Source organism: Streptopelia decaocto (genome assembly GCF_964273445.1).
Source record: "Streptopelia decaocto genome assembly, chromosome: 1".
In the NCBI taxonomy this organism is placed as follows: domain Eukaryota; kingdom Metazoa; phylum Chordata; class Aves; order Columbiformes; family Columbidae; genus Streptopelia; species Streptopelia decaocto.
Genome location: NC_138663.1, coordinates 43,717,764 through 43,735,471, shown reverse-complemented (window position 1 = coordinate 43,735,471; position 17,708 = coordinate 43,717,764). Strand labels below are relative to the sequence as shown.

General features: G+C 39.1%; 1 protein-coding gene across 2 annotated transcripts in view; it reads left to right on the top strand.

Annotated features, from left to right (window-relative positions):
• Positions 1-5,040: 5,040 nt before the first annotated feature.
• Positions 5,041-17,708, top strand: part of NR1H4 (nuclear receptor subfamily 1 group H member 4) — a gene marked incomplete at both ends in the record, with an annotated part of 35,662 nt that continues 22,994 nt past the window's right edge. For both annotated transcript variants that reach the window (XM_082044980.1, XM_082044979.1), the window contains 2 exons: positions 5,041-5,125; positions 16,530-16,892. In XM_082044980.1, coding sequence (XP_081901106.1) covers positions 5,041-5,125; positions 16,530-16,892 — 448 coding nt within the window. The remainder of the gene's footprint in view (positions 5,126-16,529; positions 16,893-17,708) is intronic.

Here is a 17,708-nt window from a genome sequence, read left to right as displayed (position 1 = left end):
TCCACAGGTCATCCCAGAGACAGCCAGAAGCTGGCCTCACTCTTTGCATTTACTTGCCTACCTACAGAAATGTCACTGAGACTTTTGGTAGAGTTTTCAGTTCTACCTGTGACTGACTTAAAGATACAAGTTTTCCCTTCAGAATAAGCTGTAAGAATACCCTATATTTTTTGTCTCCTCCGTCTCTTTGCTCCTCTGATTTTTAATATTGCATTTAAAAAAACTAACCAGTAAATTTCAAACAAACACAGTAATGCTGGTGCTGCCTCTGATTCTCAAACTTGCCCATATTGTTGCTTGTATTTTTGCGTCAGTTGCTGTGTAGCTGCCTGTGGTGCCATGCATGTCAAAATGATCTGGCAGCAAAAGGCTAGAAACAAGGAGTACAAATGTTCTTAATGCTTTCATGTCTCTTTGATGCAGTTTAAAACAAACAAGCAAGCAAATAAAAAAAGCACCGCTCACATAAGTGAGGCACTACATTAAATATTTTACAAAAAAAGGCTATGAGGCCAGATCAAAAGCCCGTGAACTAGATGGGAATCTTCCCAGTGATGTTAACAGTGTTTGGATCGAACCATAGATTAGTGATGTTACTGAAATTTCTCTTTGAGCAGTTGGCAGACAGGACAGAAGGAGAGAAATGTACCTCACTAATATTTATGAACAATTTTGCCAGTGCTTCAATATATTTTCCTTTACTGAGTAATTGAAAGAGATTCAGTCATTCTTCTGAAGGTAAAACACAATTAGACTATCACGGAGCTTTCCTGATGATCAAACCTATTTTTACCTTAACTGAAAGTATGGGGCTAAAATACTTTTGTCTTTCACTGAATCCAGTTCATTTTAACTATGATTTTTCAGTAAGAGGCTTGGCTTTGCTTACACAGAAGTCAGGGGAAGCTTTACTATTGACCATAGAAGGGTCAGAGGTAGTCCACTGATAAGAATCCATGATAAATCTGAAACTCACACAGACACGCGTATTTGTATACATATAGATTTGTATACACCTATGAACAAATATCCATAAGAAAGCGGAATAAACATGTATACATATACATACAGTGAAAGAACAAGCCACGTATATAATAATATAAATTTCATTTTTCTCATTTAAACATAAAATACATAAACATGCATTTATTGACTTCTGAGGTATGCTGAAAGATACATGTAATAAAATTTTATGGAATTCAGAGTTCCTAAAATGCAATTGATGAAAATAATCTCAAGCAATTTGGCATATACTTTACTTCATACATACTGATCTTTTTCTTTGGTGTTATTTTGGAGGGCAATAATGATTTCCTGTGCACCTACTGCCTTTATTTCAGCTTTTACCTATCTGATGCATTTCTTCATTACACCTCAGGATGGAGTATCACTCAAGTTGGCTAAGATAGTCTATATTTGTCTTGATAGAAGTAGTTGAAAGATATACTTCATGTGAGGAAGCAAGCATGAGGTAGAAATACTTATGAAAGTTTAGTCATACCAAAGATGCCTGTGAATATCAAGAAGCACTCCAGTATTATGTGATTTTGGTGGATAATGAAATCAGAATTAAGAGAGTGAGTACTGATCTCAGTTCATATAGATGAACTTATGCTGGAAGCTGAGATGACTTAGCTTTATGTCGCCAGCGAAAAAAACCCAAATCCGAACTCTGTCTTTGGAAAGAAACCTCTGCTGAGAGGTCCTGTGGGTAGGTGGTGCAGATGGTCCCCTTGGTCACCTGGCTGTGTTGCTGGCAGGTTGGGTCCCTCTGTATGTCTACTGTGGCTATCCCACTGGTCAGAGCAATGCTTCTGGAGTTGCTCCATGGGAGCTGCAGGCAGCTGTTACCACGGTTGTTTAACACACAGCAGCAGCCTAGGAGGCTGAGAAGAGGCTAATGATAGGGTGTGCATTGTGGAAACAGATCTCTGAAAGTGGAGTCTGCCTCTGGGTCTGTGATGCCTTATGACACTGTCTTATGGTGGTCTATACGATTTCCCAGACTTGAACACAGTGTCGAATAAGTAGTGCTTAAATGCTCTATATTGTGTACCTGCTGTCGTTCTGAAATTTGGAAATCAGTAGCTGCTGCTTTTAAATACTGGTAAAATTAACTAGATAAATGTAATATATGATAGACAGCTCACAGTAGGCTGGAAAGAGGAAGAATCAACACAAAATGTCAATGAGCATTAAATGAAGAGTTTAGTGTTCAGGAAAATTTACAGCAGAAAAGCTACATGTAATGGAATATATATTTCCTTCCTTTTTAATGGTGATCATGTCTTGTGCCTTGCAGGTATCCCCAGAAGACAGAATTAATTCCTTCCATGAAATCCAGTAAATGGTCTACATCAGCTGAATACATTAAAGAAAATGAAGTATTAAAAAAAGGTGGTAACTGTAAAATCATAATGAACATTTGACTCAGACTGAATCTATGCAGATCAAAATTGATGTGACAGGAGAGAGAGAGTTACAAAACTTGTAATGTCCTAGCATACTCACAGGTTGTGACAAATATATTCTCAAGTTTCTTGACATAAACAAGGCAGTTTTTATAACACCATGGGGGTTTTGTGTGTATGTAAAGTATAACAGATTCTAAGAAATCTATCCTGAGGTTAAAGAGTGACATTATCTAATGACATGTTAAATGGAATAGCCTCAAAGCAACAAGAAACAAATTTATATACTATACAATGAGACTGTAAAACTGCAAACACTATCTTGGTGTTTAAAAATACAGGTTGCTTTCTTCCTCCCTATTTGAAGTACAGACTACACAGGTGTAGGATGTATACCTTACAAGCTAAGAAGCTATGCATAAAAAGTCTGACTGTATATCAAAATACTTAGGAATGGATGTCTTCTTTGGACTGTCTTTAAAATATTCTGATATGACATCCAGAATTCCCTAAGAAGATAAACTCAGGGCTCTGTATGAACATACAGAATCCACAATTCCAATGCCAACATTTTAGCTGTTGCAGTGTTAGGTCCTCATATAAAGTCTGTGGAGGAGACATGAGAAGTACTAGTAGTGATGGAATGTAGTCTTCAAGTCTGGCTGCAGGGAGAGCTAATCCTGCATGGAACTACAAGGGTTGCATGCCCGTGGGCTGCAAGAAAGCTATTGAAGAGCTTGCACTTGCGGAGAGGGTGGAGATGGGCTCTGTTCTCTGGTATTCATTGAGAAAATCCAGATAAACATTCAGAAGCCCTCTGAAGGTGCATCATTTTGACATTTCTCTTAATGACCACTATAAGGGTCCAGACTGTGCTGCTGTCTTCTCTCATGGCAGAACCCATGGGCTGTAAGATAAACCCACTTCCAAGGGTCTGTCATGGGCAGTTCATGAGAAAACTGGCTGTCAGGAATTGTAAGACCTTTGAAGCCATATGGGCATGTCCACCTCCTGAGCGCAGCAGATACCTTCCCCAGCAAATGTGGTGGCAAGGCAGTAAAATGTTTGGGAGCAAACTTAGGTCTATGGGGGTGGCTGGGCTGCTCCCCAAAGCCCATCCCAAGATATGTGGATTTTTTTGCAGTTGCAAAACTGCATTTCTGTGCTAGATTTGAGACTGTGTGTTTACATGTTATTTTCCACAAGAACCCTATCTGGTCTGTGATACAAGTAGCTTTTGACATTTCTGAGTAAACTGTTTAAATTATCTGTCGGCAGACATTTAAAATGCAACTGTCTAATTAGAGGGCCTTTGTTTATGTTAAGAAAGAACTTAATGAATCCTTATGGGCAAATCTGAATATAATTACACAGCGTGCTTGCTGCTCTCACAAGCTACTTCTCAGTCTGCTTAGCACTGGGGCCTCCTGCTGCCTTCAAGTTTTTGTCAGATGACTTCACTTCTGCTTGAGAAACATGCTGAGCCCTCACTGGGAAGCAGACTGGGCTATAACTCTGAAAAACCTTCAGTGAGTGGAAACACAGTCCCAGGGACAGTCCCATGGGAATAAAACCCAATAAAGAATTAAGAATATAAATCAAAGCAAAACAGATTTCTGTTAACTTGTTGCAGAATCCTGGTGTCTGCATAAAGCCTTGAGACATCTTGTCGGAGCTGTATGTTGTCCTGTAGCTGATGGTCCTAACCTAGATGCAACCTTGAGTTGCCCCATCCCACCCACATGTGCCAGACCTGGACAAAGGAGCCTTTTGCTGGCTTTTCTCCTGGATGCAGTGCTGCTCTAGCTGTAGCCTCTGCTCAAGTAGGAGGCAATGGCCAGTCTCTTGCCTCTTGTTTAATAGCCTAGCAGTTGGAGCAAGGAGGAGAAGACCTAGGTACAGTGCTGCTGTCAGCCTCAGGTGATGAAAGCCGCTCCATCGGACTGGATGGGAAATATGCTGGTGAGCAGCAACAAGCATCTCCCAACCTCCCCAAGCAAGAGACTTGTACAGCTGCTTCAGATGCCAAAGGAAACGGGTGGGCTAGCTTGGTTATTAGACCAAGGCTTTGCTTTCTGATTTTGCCATCATTTGTCTTCTTCAGACAGTAATTACTGAAGGCAAGATAAAGGGCAGTCACTGGAAATTAAACTCAAGTTTCCTGGCTTGGCTCTTCTGACCTAACTATAAATTGCACTTTTTCAGTAAGAAAAAAAAAATAAAAAATTGAAAGGGTGATGGAAAAAATAATGTAAATACCTGGTATTCCCTGGAAGCATACCCTCAGCAGGTCAGGTCAGTGCTTCACTCTGTTAATATTTTAATATGTTTGAGCATAAACGGCCTTTAGTTTTAAATGAACAGCAGAAGGTTGGCAAATAGAATATACCACAGCAAGGAAAAAACAAACAAACTAGATGCAGAATCGTATGTAAAGGCTGAATTAGGTATTGTAGCTTCAAGCCAATGTTTGTTACAGTAAATATTGAAACAATATCCTGCCTTACAGTAGGAACACAGAAATGAGTTATCTTGTTTTAAATATACTTTTTTAAAAATTAATATACCTTACAGGATCTCCTTTCAACCTGTTTCTTAATTAGCATATTAATCCTGAACTGAAGAATAAATGGGATCTGAAATGAATTTAATAGGACATCATCAGCTAGCCACTACTGATGGATTTTCTCTTGCTGAAGGTCCTCATTTGTTTGGTAAGTCACCAAATTAGCTTAAAATAGCAAACTATCCTTTTCCTTTACTCAGAAACCTAGAAGAAAATTCACTGAAATCTCAAGTCAAGGATGTGTGGTATTAATGTGCCCAGCTTCTTGAGTCTTCAATACCTATGGAAGGAATAACAAATAATGGGTCTGTGGTGTTAATCCTGTTCATTATTGCTCTCATCACTGCTCATAGCAGAGCTTGTAGGTTGTTTTTATAACACTATTCTAATACCTGAAACCACTCAGCAAAGACAGACCTTTGAATGTAGACTGGATGTTATCTTCATGTGAGCCATTTAAATCAAACTAAGCAGATAGATTTTCAGTTAATTTGTAATAAAATTATGCTGCAATGTACTCGCATTGCCATATTATGCAGATTTTTGAAAGTAATTTTACCTAAATTAAAACTATTGTCTTACTGAGACCACTAAAAACTTATATTATTAATTTCAATGCACAGGAAAATTTATAACGCGGGCTGGAAAATTCTCCTTGCTCCAGTTCCACTGAATTTTTCAAGGCTGAACATGGGTTTGTTAATGAATGAAGAATTCTTGATCAATATTTTATAAGCATGGGGAAGCTGTCTTCTGTTACATGTATTGCTCAGAAAAAAAAAAAAAAAAGAATAATACATTTTTTTAGCCTTTCTTTTGGCAGCAGAGGGGGAACTTACTTGAGTAACATGATACATTCAGGGCCTCACACACAATACAGATCCCCACAGAAAGCTCTAATACTTCAGAAGTTTCCTGTCCAAATAAGACAAGAAGTCTGTCTTTTTGAGTGCTGGAAAAATTGAAAACATTTCAGTTTCATCTGTCCGAAACAAGAATAGTGGCTCAGGCATGGAGGGACTCTGACATGCAGAGCCATTCCTGCTGCACAGAATCACAGAATGTTAGGGATTGGAAGGGACCTCAAAGATCATCCAGTCCAATCCCCCTGCCAGAGCAGGAACACCTCGATGAGGCTACACAGGAAGGTGTCCAGGCGGGTTTTGAATGTCTCCAGAGTACGAGACTCCACAACCCCCCTGGGCAGCCTGTTCCAGTGTTCTGTCACCCTCACTGAGAAGAAGTTTCTTCTCAAATTAAAGTGGAACCTCCTGTGTTCCAGTTTGAACCCATTACCCCTTGTCTTAGCATTGGTTGTCACCGAGAAGAGCCTGGCCCCACTCACCCTTTATATATTTGTAAACATTAATAAGGTCACCCCTCAGTCTCCTCCAAATTAAAGAGCCCCAGCTCCCTCAGCCTTTCCTCATAAGGGAGGTGCTCCACTCCCTTAATCATCTTCGTTGCCCTGCACTGGACTCTCTCCAGCAGTTCCCTGTCCTTCTGGAACTGAGGGGCCCAGAACTGGACACCATATTCCAGATGTGGTCTCAACAGGGCAGAGTAGAGGGGAAGGAAAATCTCTCTTGACCTACTAACCACCCCTCTTCTAATACAGAGCTATTAGAAGTCAGGAGCATCTCTCCAAATCCAACCAGTTCCAGTGTCCTGGATCCATATAGTGAAACTAAAGTACTGTCACTAAAGACAAGCAAAACCCATCACGTTACTGTGTATTATTGTGGGTTTTTTGTTGTTGTTTTTTTTTTTTTTGTTGTTGTTTTTTTTTTTGTTTGTTTGTTTTTTTTCCTGTAAATGTGTTGGTTTTTGGTGGAAGAAATAGTTTTTGCAGTTGTTGAAAAAGTATACGTAAACAGCCAAAACACTTCCTTGCTACCTGTTAACTCCAATGTCAGGCCATGATATAGAAAGAGAAGGATGTTCAAATCTAGGGTGGACTTTTTCCCAGAACATTTTTTCCCCTGATGTCTACTTTTTCACTAATTATTTCATATTTTTAAAGAGTAATGATCAGGTAGCTTCAAAATACAAGGAAGGATGTCAATGTGAAATATTTTCGCTCCACACTGAAATGTTACTCAGAAGCTGTGAGGTCTTCAGAAGAGGGATTGTGTCTCCCATTATAGCTATTCAGAGCCTAGCATAATGGAGATTTAATTCAAACTGACATTTCTGTAACAGAAAGAATCAGGGGTCCCACTAGGAAGGAGTCTTAGCACTCGTGCTGTGTTTCATTTAAGCTGACTTCTGTTTTTTATGGCCACTTGGTCCTGTTTTGCCAGATGTCACTCAAATCTCAGAAGTAAATTCTTTAAAAATTTGGTGTCTTCTGCTTTCATAGCTGGAAAAAAAAAATCAGAAATAGTATGCAACTGAGTCCATAGAAAGAGTTACTCATTTTGGAAAATATTACTCCGTCTCTTCAAGATGCTCTTAGGAAATGATTTTGCCTCTCAATTTTATATTTTTGAACTACTTGCATTTTTTGACGTTCATTTTTGGCTGGTAGAGGCTTGTGAGCCCATGGAAGCAGGGCGAAAGCTTTTCTTTAAACGTCCCTTAGAATATATATTTGTCCCAGGCTTTATCACACATTGCAGCTCTAATATAATGTAAGAAAGAAATTGCTGGCTTACAAACATCAGCCTTTATAAAAAACAGTCTCCTTTTACAAAGATGCAAACTAAAACTCTGTAAAAACCTTGGAAATATATTATCCTTTTATTATGCTTCACTCAGTTTATGAGGAGAGTGTTCTTAGCCCTTCAAAACCAAATCTAAGTGCATCTCCAAACATTAGCACCAGGTTCAGGTCTCTCAAAAGAAATGTCAATCATGAGTTGATTGTGCTGCGAGCCTCATCACCATGGTGATTCCAGGGCACTTTAAGTACTCACCCTCAGGATTTCTAGTTGCAGCAGGTTTCAGAAGAGCTTAAAGACAAGAGACATTTTCTTCCTTTCAGTAGTTGGAAATGTATGTTGGTATTTTAACAGTATTTTTCTGAGATAAGTATCTCTTTTTGGTTTTGGAGTTAATGTGTTTTAACTGCAGTTTTTCACTTCAGTAGTTATAGTCCTTAGAAGAAGAGCCTCAAAATGCAAATGAGGAAGGATCTTTAACCGAGCAGAAGTCAGGGTCCTTCCCTTCCACCCGGTCTTCCTGGAAAACTGCTTTTATTTTTCTACTTTACTACTCAGTTGATTTAGAAACATCCTAGATCTTCTCACAGAAAACAGGTTTTTGAAGAAGTGGTCAAAACCAGATAGGTAAAATGCATCCTCTGTAGCATCTGTCTGCAAGATCAACTTTTTCTTTCTTGCAGCTCTGTTTTTTCCAGTGAGGGAAAGGGACTCACCATGACAAGAAATCCCAGAGGCATAAGGGGTCTCCATGGGACCTGTTCTCTTCTGTTATTTCCCTTCTTCAGTCAGAGCCTGTTTTTATTTCACAAGACCCATTGAATTGAACAGGGCCATCTAGCTGAAGACTGGTCTGATTTTATATCCTGAGCTAAAATAAAGTGTCACACCTATCAAACTGCATTTTTGACCCCTGTAATCTAGGATTGAAGTCCTGATCTACTTTACTGGGAGCTTTGCAGCTCACTTTAGAGCCACGAATTCGTCCTGTGGAAACTTCCACCATGATAGACATAGACTGATCTGAGCTCCTCCACTTTGCGCCAAATTGGCTGGACACAAGCTAGAAGACACTGAGGTGTGTTAGCAGAGCCCTATGCTGAAGCTGACAAGCCCTGCTCTAAGGCAATAAGGCAATTCAGCTGGGACAGCAAGACTGTTGGAAAAAGATATTTGATAAGATCTTCCAATTGTCTTTGAAAGCTTTTCATATTATGGACAATACATCTGTTAAATACCCATATCTCCATTGTTCAAATTTCTTCCAATGGTTATGACTTGCCCTTTTTACAAGGGACTGAACTAATTTTCAGAAACCAAAAATGTCTTCATATTTTAAACATGGAATGTAAGCTTCTGCATTTGTATGGCATCTGAAATACATAAAACATTTCACTGAAACTGTCAGTTGCATGGTAAGTACCAGGCCTTTAAAATAATATCCCTATTCAATTTTCTGTAAAAGCACCTTATATAGGAGTTATTAATATTCACGACATGAAGTGTGAAATTTTAGCTATCAGAGATTTTTTTTTTTCCTGAGAATCTGGAAAGATAGATCAGTACTATTACATGTTTAATTTGACTAAAGACCTCTCTTAAGTATTTTTGATGGCCTGACAATGTTTTCTTGTAATGTAACAGAAGAATACAAGAAGACATGAAATGCTACCCTCATTGTGCATGTTCCTATCTGAGAAAGAAGTTTTTTGCGGTGAATGAGCAATCTAAAAAGCTGAATTCAAATGGACAAGGAAGAATACACAAAAAATGAAACCTAGCAAAGGAGAAAAGAAAGCAATACATCTAAACTTGTCTTACGTATTTGACAATGTAAGAACAATGAGGTGACATTGAAAATTGTTGTAGGCATAGAACAGTACCCTAAGATGAGCTTAAAAGTCTGATTCCCTTTAAAATAATACGTACTTATTCTGGTTATGCTTTAAAAAAAATAGTAGATCAAGTGTCCAAACTGATTAAACAGCTTCAGAATCATTAGATATGTTAAATAACTACTTGGTTTTAGCACCACCTGGCAGATGATGCAACATCTGGCTTCATCCCTGCAAAGAAGATAATTAGGCACATAACAGACCCCCAAATCAAAAGGAAACAAACCAACACAAATTAAAACAGAAAATCATGTATATATAATAATTATGAAGAGAGCCAAACTAAACAGAATGGCAAACTGAGGGTTAAAAAAAAAAAAGAAAAAACAACAACAAAAAGAAGGAATGCAGATGAATGGGGCTCTGAGAGTTGCACCATAGAGCAAAGCAAAACCAAAATGCATTTGTTTGGTGCTTCCTTTTGTGCATGTGTGAGTCATTTGTGAATCTTAGCCTGGAAAAGAGATTATTTTGTGAAATACGAGGAATCTTGCAGTCTGGGACCTGATTCTCTGCTTATTTACTTCCATATGGTTCTCATCACATACCTGAGGTTGGGGTACAGTGGGCTCATCCACAGTGGTGAATGAAAGAGCCTGAAGAATGAAAGAGGCTCACCACCCTTGACTGTCCATCTTGACTCCACTCAACTTTTAGCTTGCTCTGTGGCTCTAAATTGCTTTAGCAGGTGCCTTTAAGACATGGGCTTTCTCCAGGTACCGTTTCCAAAAAGGCAGCATGGTCAAGATTGCGGTAGGTTTGTCTTCTTGTGCCCTACACTGCCCTCTAACACTGTCTCGGGGTTTGTGCCTTCATACCTTATCTGTCATAAAACTAAGACAAGTAACTCCATCTTCTGACTTTATGTTGTCCCAGTAGTGCTGTGGTGGTATCCAACACAGCCCTCACAATGTCACAGGTGCTCTCAACTGAAATGGCCCGCCTGGACACATTCCTTTGCGATCTGCTCTAAGTGAACCTGCTTTAGCAGGTGGCTTGGACTAGATAATCTCCAAAGGTCCCTTCCAACCCCAATCATTGAACAATAATATTTGAGAGCCACAAGGAGGCTACATGAGCCCAGAAGAGTAAGGTCAGCAACAAAGTTTATGTAGTACAGATGCATCCTGCCCACTCTAGACAGAGTTAGAATTAATTTAAGCTACACAGATGAAAATAGATTCTTGACTTCTGGTCTTGCACTGAGAACATCTCTCTGGCCCTCTTCTATCTTATCACACAGATGTATCCAGCATGGCCTGAGCACTTTGGCCTCTATTTGAAAATACAACATTTCTGTGTTTAAAAAAACATTTGCTACTCCAGTCAGCTAAAACATGCTTCTTGTCATATTGAAGTGGTTAATCTATTGCACAGAATCACCTGACATTAATAAATATTAATTGATAAAAAATTTGTTGTAAATAAACCACAATAGGTACAAAATTACAATGGCTAGGCTACTTGGAGGCATCCCCTTAAATGGTAACCAGACTTTATGCAGGTAAATCTACCCTGGAAATGGGCATTGCTATTGTTTCAGACATTTACAATCAAGTTCCTCTGTAATGAAGTTAATCAGTAAACTACATAACCTCTGGCCTGTGTCACTCCTTTGCTACTCTTAAAAAATTCTCACAGTAAAGAAGTCAACAGGATACAGACAAAGCAGAATTAAAAAGTTTTATTTATATATAGTCTTTAGCGGGGGAAAAAAAAAAGAAAAAGAGAGGACAAAGAGGATTGGGTAACTTAAGGAGAGTCTTTTTCTTCAAGAAATGGTCAGACTGAAGACAGCCTAAGGTAGGACATTGTGGTGTTCTTGCTTGGACATATTTGCCATCTGATATTGTTTTATTTTCTTGAAACTATAGGATGCTGAGTGGTTGTTTAAACCAAGTCATCTCTAAAGATCTGGAAATAAATTGTTTGGAATTAAATCAGGATTTCATTAACGGTTATGCTATGGTTTCCAAATTACTTAATCCTGAATCTTGTTCTTATTTACGATCCTTCATGAATAATCTGAGAGCCAGAAGTTCATATTTCAAACCTGCTTAGATTTTTTTTTTTCTCTTCAATTAGCTTTATACTAGTCGAACAATAATTTTTACATTAAAATGTGCTCTCGTAATTTCTGTAATATGCTGGATATAAACACCTTCAATCTGCACGTAATTTCAGTGTAATTCTGCAAACTGAAAACACTTTCTTTAGTTCCTACAAGGAAAATTCCATTTCATTTCTACGAGTGCTTAAGCCTATGTCAAATATTTCTTCAAGTCTTTTGTAAAATATTTAAAATTTAAAGGAACAAAAGCAAAAATCTGTGATGAGTTTCAGTTAATAAAGTTTTATTTATATGCAGTCTTTAGGGGGAAAAAGAAAAAGGAAAAAAAAAAAAGCAAAAGAGGGGCCAAGGAGGACTGGGTACCTTAAGGAGGGTAATGTGGAAAAATATTTGTAAAATGTTGACCACAGCTATGTGAAGCTTTCTCTTTGATATTAGTAGGTTTTCTAGATTTCTGTGAAATGTTTTTTATTTGCTAAACATAATCTAAAAGATGTGTAGTTATAACTAACGTGACATTTGTGTGTGCTTAGGTAGTCTTTCTTTAAGGTTTGTATAAGTTTTGCTTCCAAAAGGAAAAACAGATAAACGTTTCAAAATAGTGAAGACCACACAAATGTAAAATATCGCTGTATTCCAGTGAGCTAGTTTCTGATTTCACTTTCATTGCTCACGCTACTGCAACTCCAGCCATTTCAGTGGGCTGGCTCATGCTTTACAGTGGCAGGAGACCAGCCTGTCTCAGACTTCTACTAATATGTATTTGGATAAAAGCATATGTACATTCCGTCTGGCAAGATAAGATTAGTTTTCTCTTGCGATAAGAAGCTACTTGTTCTAGACTCACATGTACTTTGCAAAGCATAATTCTGAAAATCAGTGTGGTTTTCAAACGTCACGCAGGACAGAGCAGTGCAGCATGTGCCTCTGCAAGCAGAACTCCTTCAGCTTTTGTTGGAAGCCTCATGCACACAGAAGGTTGGAGAACACAGCCCAGACCACACTTTTTGGATCAGGTCATAGAAATACATTGTTCCAATAATTTCAAGAATCCTAGTTTCTATTTCAACCTCATCATTTGTTTCAGCTTTTTAAGACAATATTTCAAAATAAAAGAACATTTAAACTAAAAAAATGAAACAATTTCATTTTGAAATCATCTGTATGGAACACCTCCACAGTTTTAAACAATTATTTTTATTAATTATTTTAGATCACTAATGTTTTGGAGCATGTCGTTTCTTTTAATGTTTAATTCTAGACTCACTGACAATTTTGTGGGGAAAAAAAATAAATTCACAACTGTTTTTGATCTGTTTCGGGTGGAGAACGGTGTCTCATTGAGTCAGCCCAAGTCAGCTGCTTTCTAAGGATGAAATACAGATACCCACCAAGCCCTTCAAACAGGTCTACTTGAAAAAAACAATCAAACAACAACAAAAAAACGCCACACCAAAAACCCCCAAAAAACCCACAAAGCTAATTATCTTTAAAAATCAGCCTGGTCTCCATAACTGTGGTATCCGAGCACTTCCCAGAATTTTTGGTATAAACCTGTTTTATATAAAACAATACCGTGCATGAAGCTGCCTATCCTCCCTTTCCCTTCCAATGCACTGAGCATGGACTCAATGCAGATGAATCGTTTAACCCTGTACTTGACACATAAGGAAAAAAAGGAGATACAGGATGACTGTGTTTTGTTGTGTTTTGGGTTGTTGTTTTTTTTTTCTCCCCTGTATTTAACTTCATGCATTAAGACTCAGATTTTTTGTTTCCTACAGAAGCAGAGCAGAATTAATGATTGGGAAGGTTATTCTAAACATATCTGTAACCCAAATGGATCTATAGTTCTTTAAATAAACATCCAATATTGTTTCAGCATGTACTGCAGTTCTTTAGCAGTCTCAATTTTTTTTTTTTTAACAAGTCCTGAGAAATATATATATATATTTTTTTTTATATATATATATATATTTTTTTTTTTTCCCTGTGGAAATAGTGTTTCAGCCTTTTCTTGCTCTTTCAGAGGCTTAAGCAGTTCAGGAGGCTGGCACAGAGCTTTTGTGGAATGTCCTGTGGATGGCATAAAGTTAAAAATCAACGGTTTCTTTTTATTTTGGGATCATCCCACTTTCCTTTACCAAACTCAATCAACTAAGTAACTACCATCAAGTGACAACTTAAGTTTCCATGGTGAACAGATTCCTTTCCAAAGAGAAACTGAATGATTTTTATAACAATTGTGTATCTCACATCACCAGTTTTTGTACCTGAAGTACCTTGACCAGTCTTAATGAGCAGAAGCCTCAACAAATGGTCAATATAATTAAAGACAGACCTCCAATCATTAAACCCATTGCTGTCCTCACCCTGTACTTGTTTTGTCACCACTGCAGCTGATAGTTATCAGTGCCAGTTTACATTTGATGCATGAAGCTGTAACTTCACCTCCGGGCTCTTCCATAGAGGCCCCCCTGTCTTTTGTCTCAGGTCTCCATAGGTCTATGCTTTTTATTTATTATAAAGGGCATAAATTTGGGTTTGGGGAGTGCCTCCTGCTATTCTGCTTCTACTACTGCAGTACTGGGGGCCCTGGCCTCTTATGGAGCAACTAAATGCAACCATAATTAAACTAATTGCTATATAATAAATGTCACCATTGTTCTCATTTGGTTGTGTGTCACATTTTTCCTGACATACATCTTGCTGCTTATTTTTGAACTGGGACCTCAGCACTTGCTATTGGCAAAGATGTGCTGTGGACAGTACAGAAATCACATAAATCCAAACCACTTGTAGGGCTTCTGCAGCACGGTAAAGTGGGAAGGGCAGCAGGCTGCAGAGCAAGAGCCTGAGACCTTGAAAGTGAAAAAAGTAGTTGAAATGAAAAGTTTAGTTTCTGGTACTAACTGAAGTGAGACAAAGGAGAGGAAAGAATCCCCTACTACAGATTTTTATTCTTTGTTATCATTACAGATGCTCCCTCAATTGTTGGCATTTTTTCATTGCTTCTGATTCCTCAGAAGTGAAGGAGGCTTGCCAGGGAATTGACTTTATGTCAGCAAATAAGATTTTTGGAGTGCTTCTGAAGCACTGTTTAATAGTGGTCACCAATGAACATTAATCTATGATTTCCTTGTAAATACTGCTGTTGACTCCAATAAAAGTGGGACTCAGCATTGTTACCGTTTAACCCTGGGCAGCAGCTAAATGGCAGACAGCCGCTCTCGCCTTTCCTTCCCTGAGGGAAGGAAAAGAAAAGGAGGAAAGACTCGTGGGTTGAAATGGAAACAAATTTACTAGAATAATAATAAAATAAGAGTCAATAATGTCAATATTGTAGGATATATAAAGCTATGCAAATATACAGAGCAATACTTGCTGCTAGGACACGCGCTCCCAGCAATGAATGCCAGAGGGCGGACACCGTGAGCACAGAGAGCCCAGTACAATGCAGAGATCACAGCAGGTGTAGGAAAGTCACAGATCAGGCAACAGGAGCAGGAACCCTCACAGATGATTCCAGTCAAATAACAAGGCCAGTCCCCAGCAACTTCCCACTTACGCAGCGTGACGTTCATGGTATGGAATATTTCACTGATCCATCTGGAAGACACTGCTGTCTCATTATGCTCCGTCCCAGCTGCTATCCTGCATCTGCAGCTGGGCAGTTGAAAAGTCCTTCGTCCGTTTGTCAACAGCCAAGGTATCAGTGAGTTCTTACGTTCTTTTTGTTCCAAATTGCAAACACTGGAAAGCTACTGGAAGCAAATATTAACTTTATCCCAGGGTGCTATCTCATTATTCTCAAACTAAATCCAAAACAAAATACTGTGCTAGCTACTAAGAATAAAACATTCTAACTGCATGGAAATTTACCTCTATTTCAGCTAACCCGGCTCATGCATCTTCCTGGAAATACGTACTATTTTTCTCAGATTCTCTCATTGGAACTAATGAAGGAATTGTGTCAGTGTTTTCATGAAACAGCAAGATGTGGGCTTCTCCAACAGAAAATATGAAGTAGTTTGCAACCAACTTTTAAAACACTTTTTTCAGCTGCTTGGCGTGGGCTTGATTTTCATTACACTAAGGACTACTATATGTTGTTTTCATTTTTAAACCTGCTATTTAACGTGCAAAGTTAAGGTAGCCCCCAGACACTGTGTGGAACCTGACAGGAAAGCTTGCAACTGCCAGGTTTGTTGCTGGCTCAGAGGTGCTGCATCTGAGAACTGTACAACTGCACTGACTGGTACTGGCTTGTAGGGGCTGTGGACCAGGTGCAGAGGCTGCCTTGGTGGTCACTGGAGGGTGGATGGTGAGAAGGTTGGATTTCGCCACTTATATTCAGAATATTTTCCCTGCTCCTTCATGGAAACCTCAGAAGGTTTCTTTCAAGTTCTTAGTCTTCTAATTAAGCCTCACTCTTGTTCTCTTTCCCCAGTGCCATTTTTCTCTATCATGATGTATTCGTTCACCATTAAACAGAAATTAACATGAAGTTTGAGTCTTGACCTAACTTTCACCAATGCCATAGGATTTTTGGCTTTTGTTTGGATTTCTTGTCTTCTGCTGTGACACCTAATGTGGGTTGCTAGCTTCTCTTTGGTGTGGATTGTCCTTTCTTGTAAACTGTACATTTACACAGTCAGCTGCATGGTATTTTTAGAGATTACTTTATGTAAGGGCCAGTGCTGGACATTTCCACCAATAGTAAAGGAGTGGCTAAGAATAGCTAAGTTACTTTTAAAATATCTTGCAATGTATTTGCAAGATACACAGCAAATCTGAGCTCAGATAATGCAATCTTCATGATGATGCCTTGTCTTTGAATTGGATGTCTGGAAGCAGAAACTTCTCCAACAACTGCAGTTTCAGAGTAATAATAGAAATCATTTTTGCACTATTATTTTCCAGGTGTTCTTTCAGAGCCAATGAGTTCTCCAGTGCAAGAGGCAGATGTGTCACCTTACACACAGTACAACAGCGTGCCGTTTCCCCAAGTTCAGCCTCAGATTTCATCACCACCTTATTACTCCAACCTAGGCTTCTATCCTCCACAGCATGAGGAATGGTATTCCCCTGGGATGTATGAGCTCAGGAGAATACCCTCAGACACCTTTTTCACAAGGGAGACAGAAATAATGGATATCCCTGCAGCCAAAAAGCCTAGACTGGGTCACTCCACAGGAAGAGTGAAAGGAGAAGAGCTCTGTGTGGTCTGTGGTGACAAAGCCTCTGGGTACCACTATAATGCTCTTACTTGTGAAGGATGCAAAGGTAAGATGAAATCAATTACAGAACACAATTCAGCTAATAAGCACAGCATTTTCTGATTTTTTGTTTTGTTTTGTTTTTCTTGTTAATTACATCTGAGTGATCCGTCATTTTGGATCTGGTGGATACTATTCTGTATTTTCTCCAAGACAGATTAGCAGTGTCTTCGACCATTGTCTGATGAATATAGAGCACAGCTGGCCAACCTACTGCTCTTAAGCCGTCCTGGTAAACTGAGGAACAGCTTCCATGTAGGGGCCTGGCAGGCTGGCTCTGCTGCCTTGGCAGCTATTGATGCTAATCTTTCAGTCCTTAAAAGGGGCCTATAAGATAGATGGGCACAGACTTTTTAGCAGGGCCTGTTGTGGTAGGACAAGGGGTCATGGTTTTAAATTAAAGGAGGGGAGATTCAGGCTAGACATCAGGAAGAAATTTTTTACAGTGAGGGTAGTAAAATACTGGAACAGGTTGCCCAGAGAGGTGGTAGATGCCCCATCCCTGGAAATATTCACGGCCAGGCTGGATGGGGCTCTGAGCAATCTGATCAAGTTGAAGATGCCTATGCTCATTGCAGGGGGTTGGACTAGATGACCTTTGAAGGTCCCTTCCAACCCAAACTGTTCTATGGTCTCTACCTTGGAAGGAACCAAACCCATGGAGGTTCCTGCGAGTTCAGTGCGAGGTTGCCTTAGAAATCAGCTGCAAACCCATCCCAAATGCTTCCTGTGGTGTGTGTTGAAAAGAAATGAAAGCTGTCACCTCCCACCTATAGACTGTTCCCAGAGAATTTCTTTCCCTCAGCTCACAAAGGATATAGTG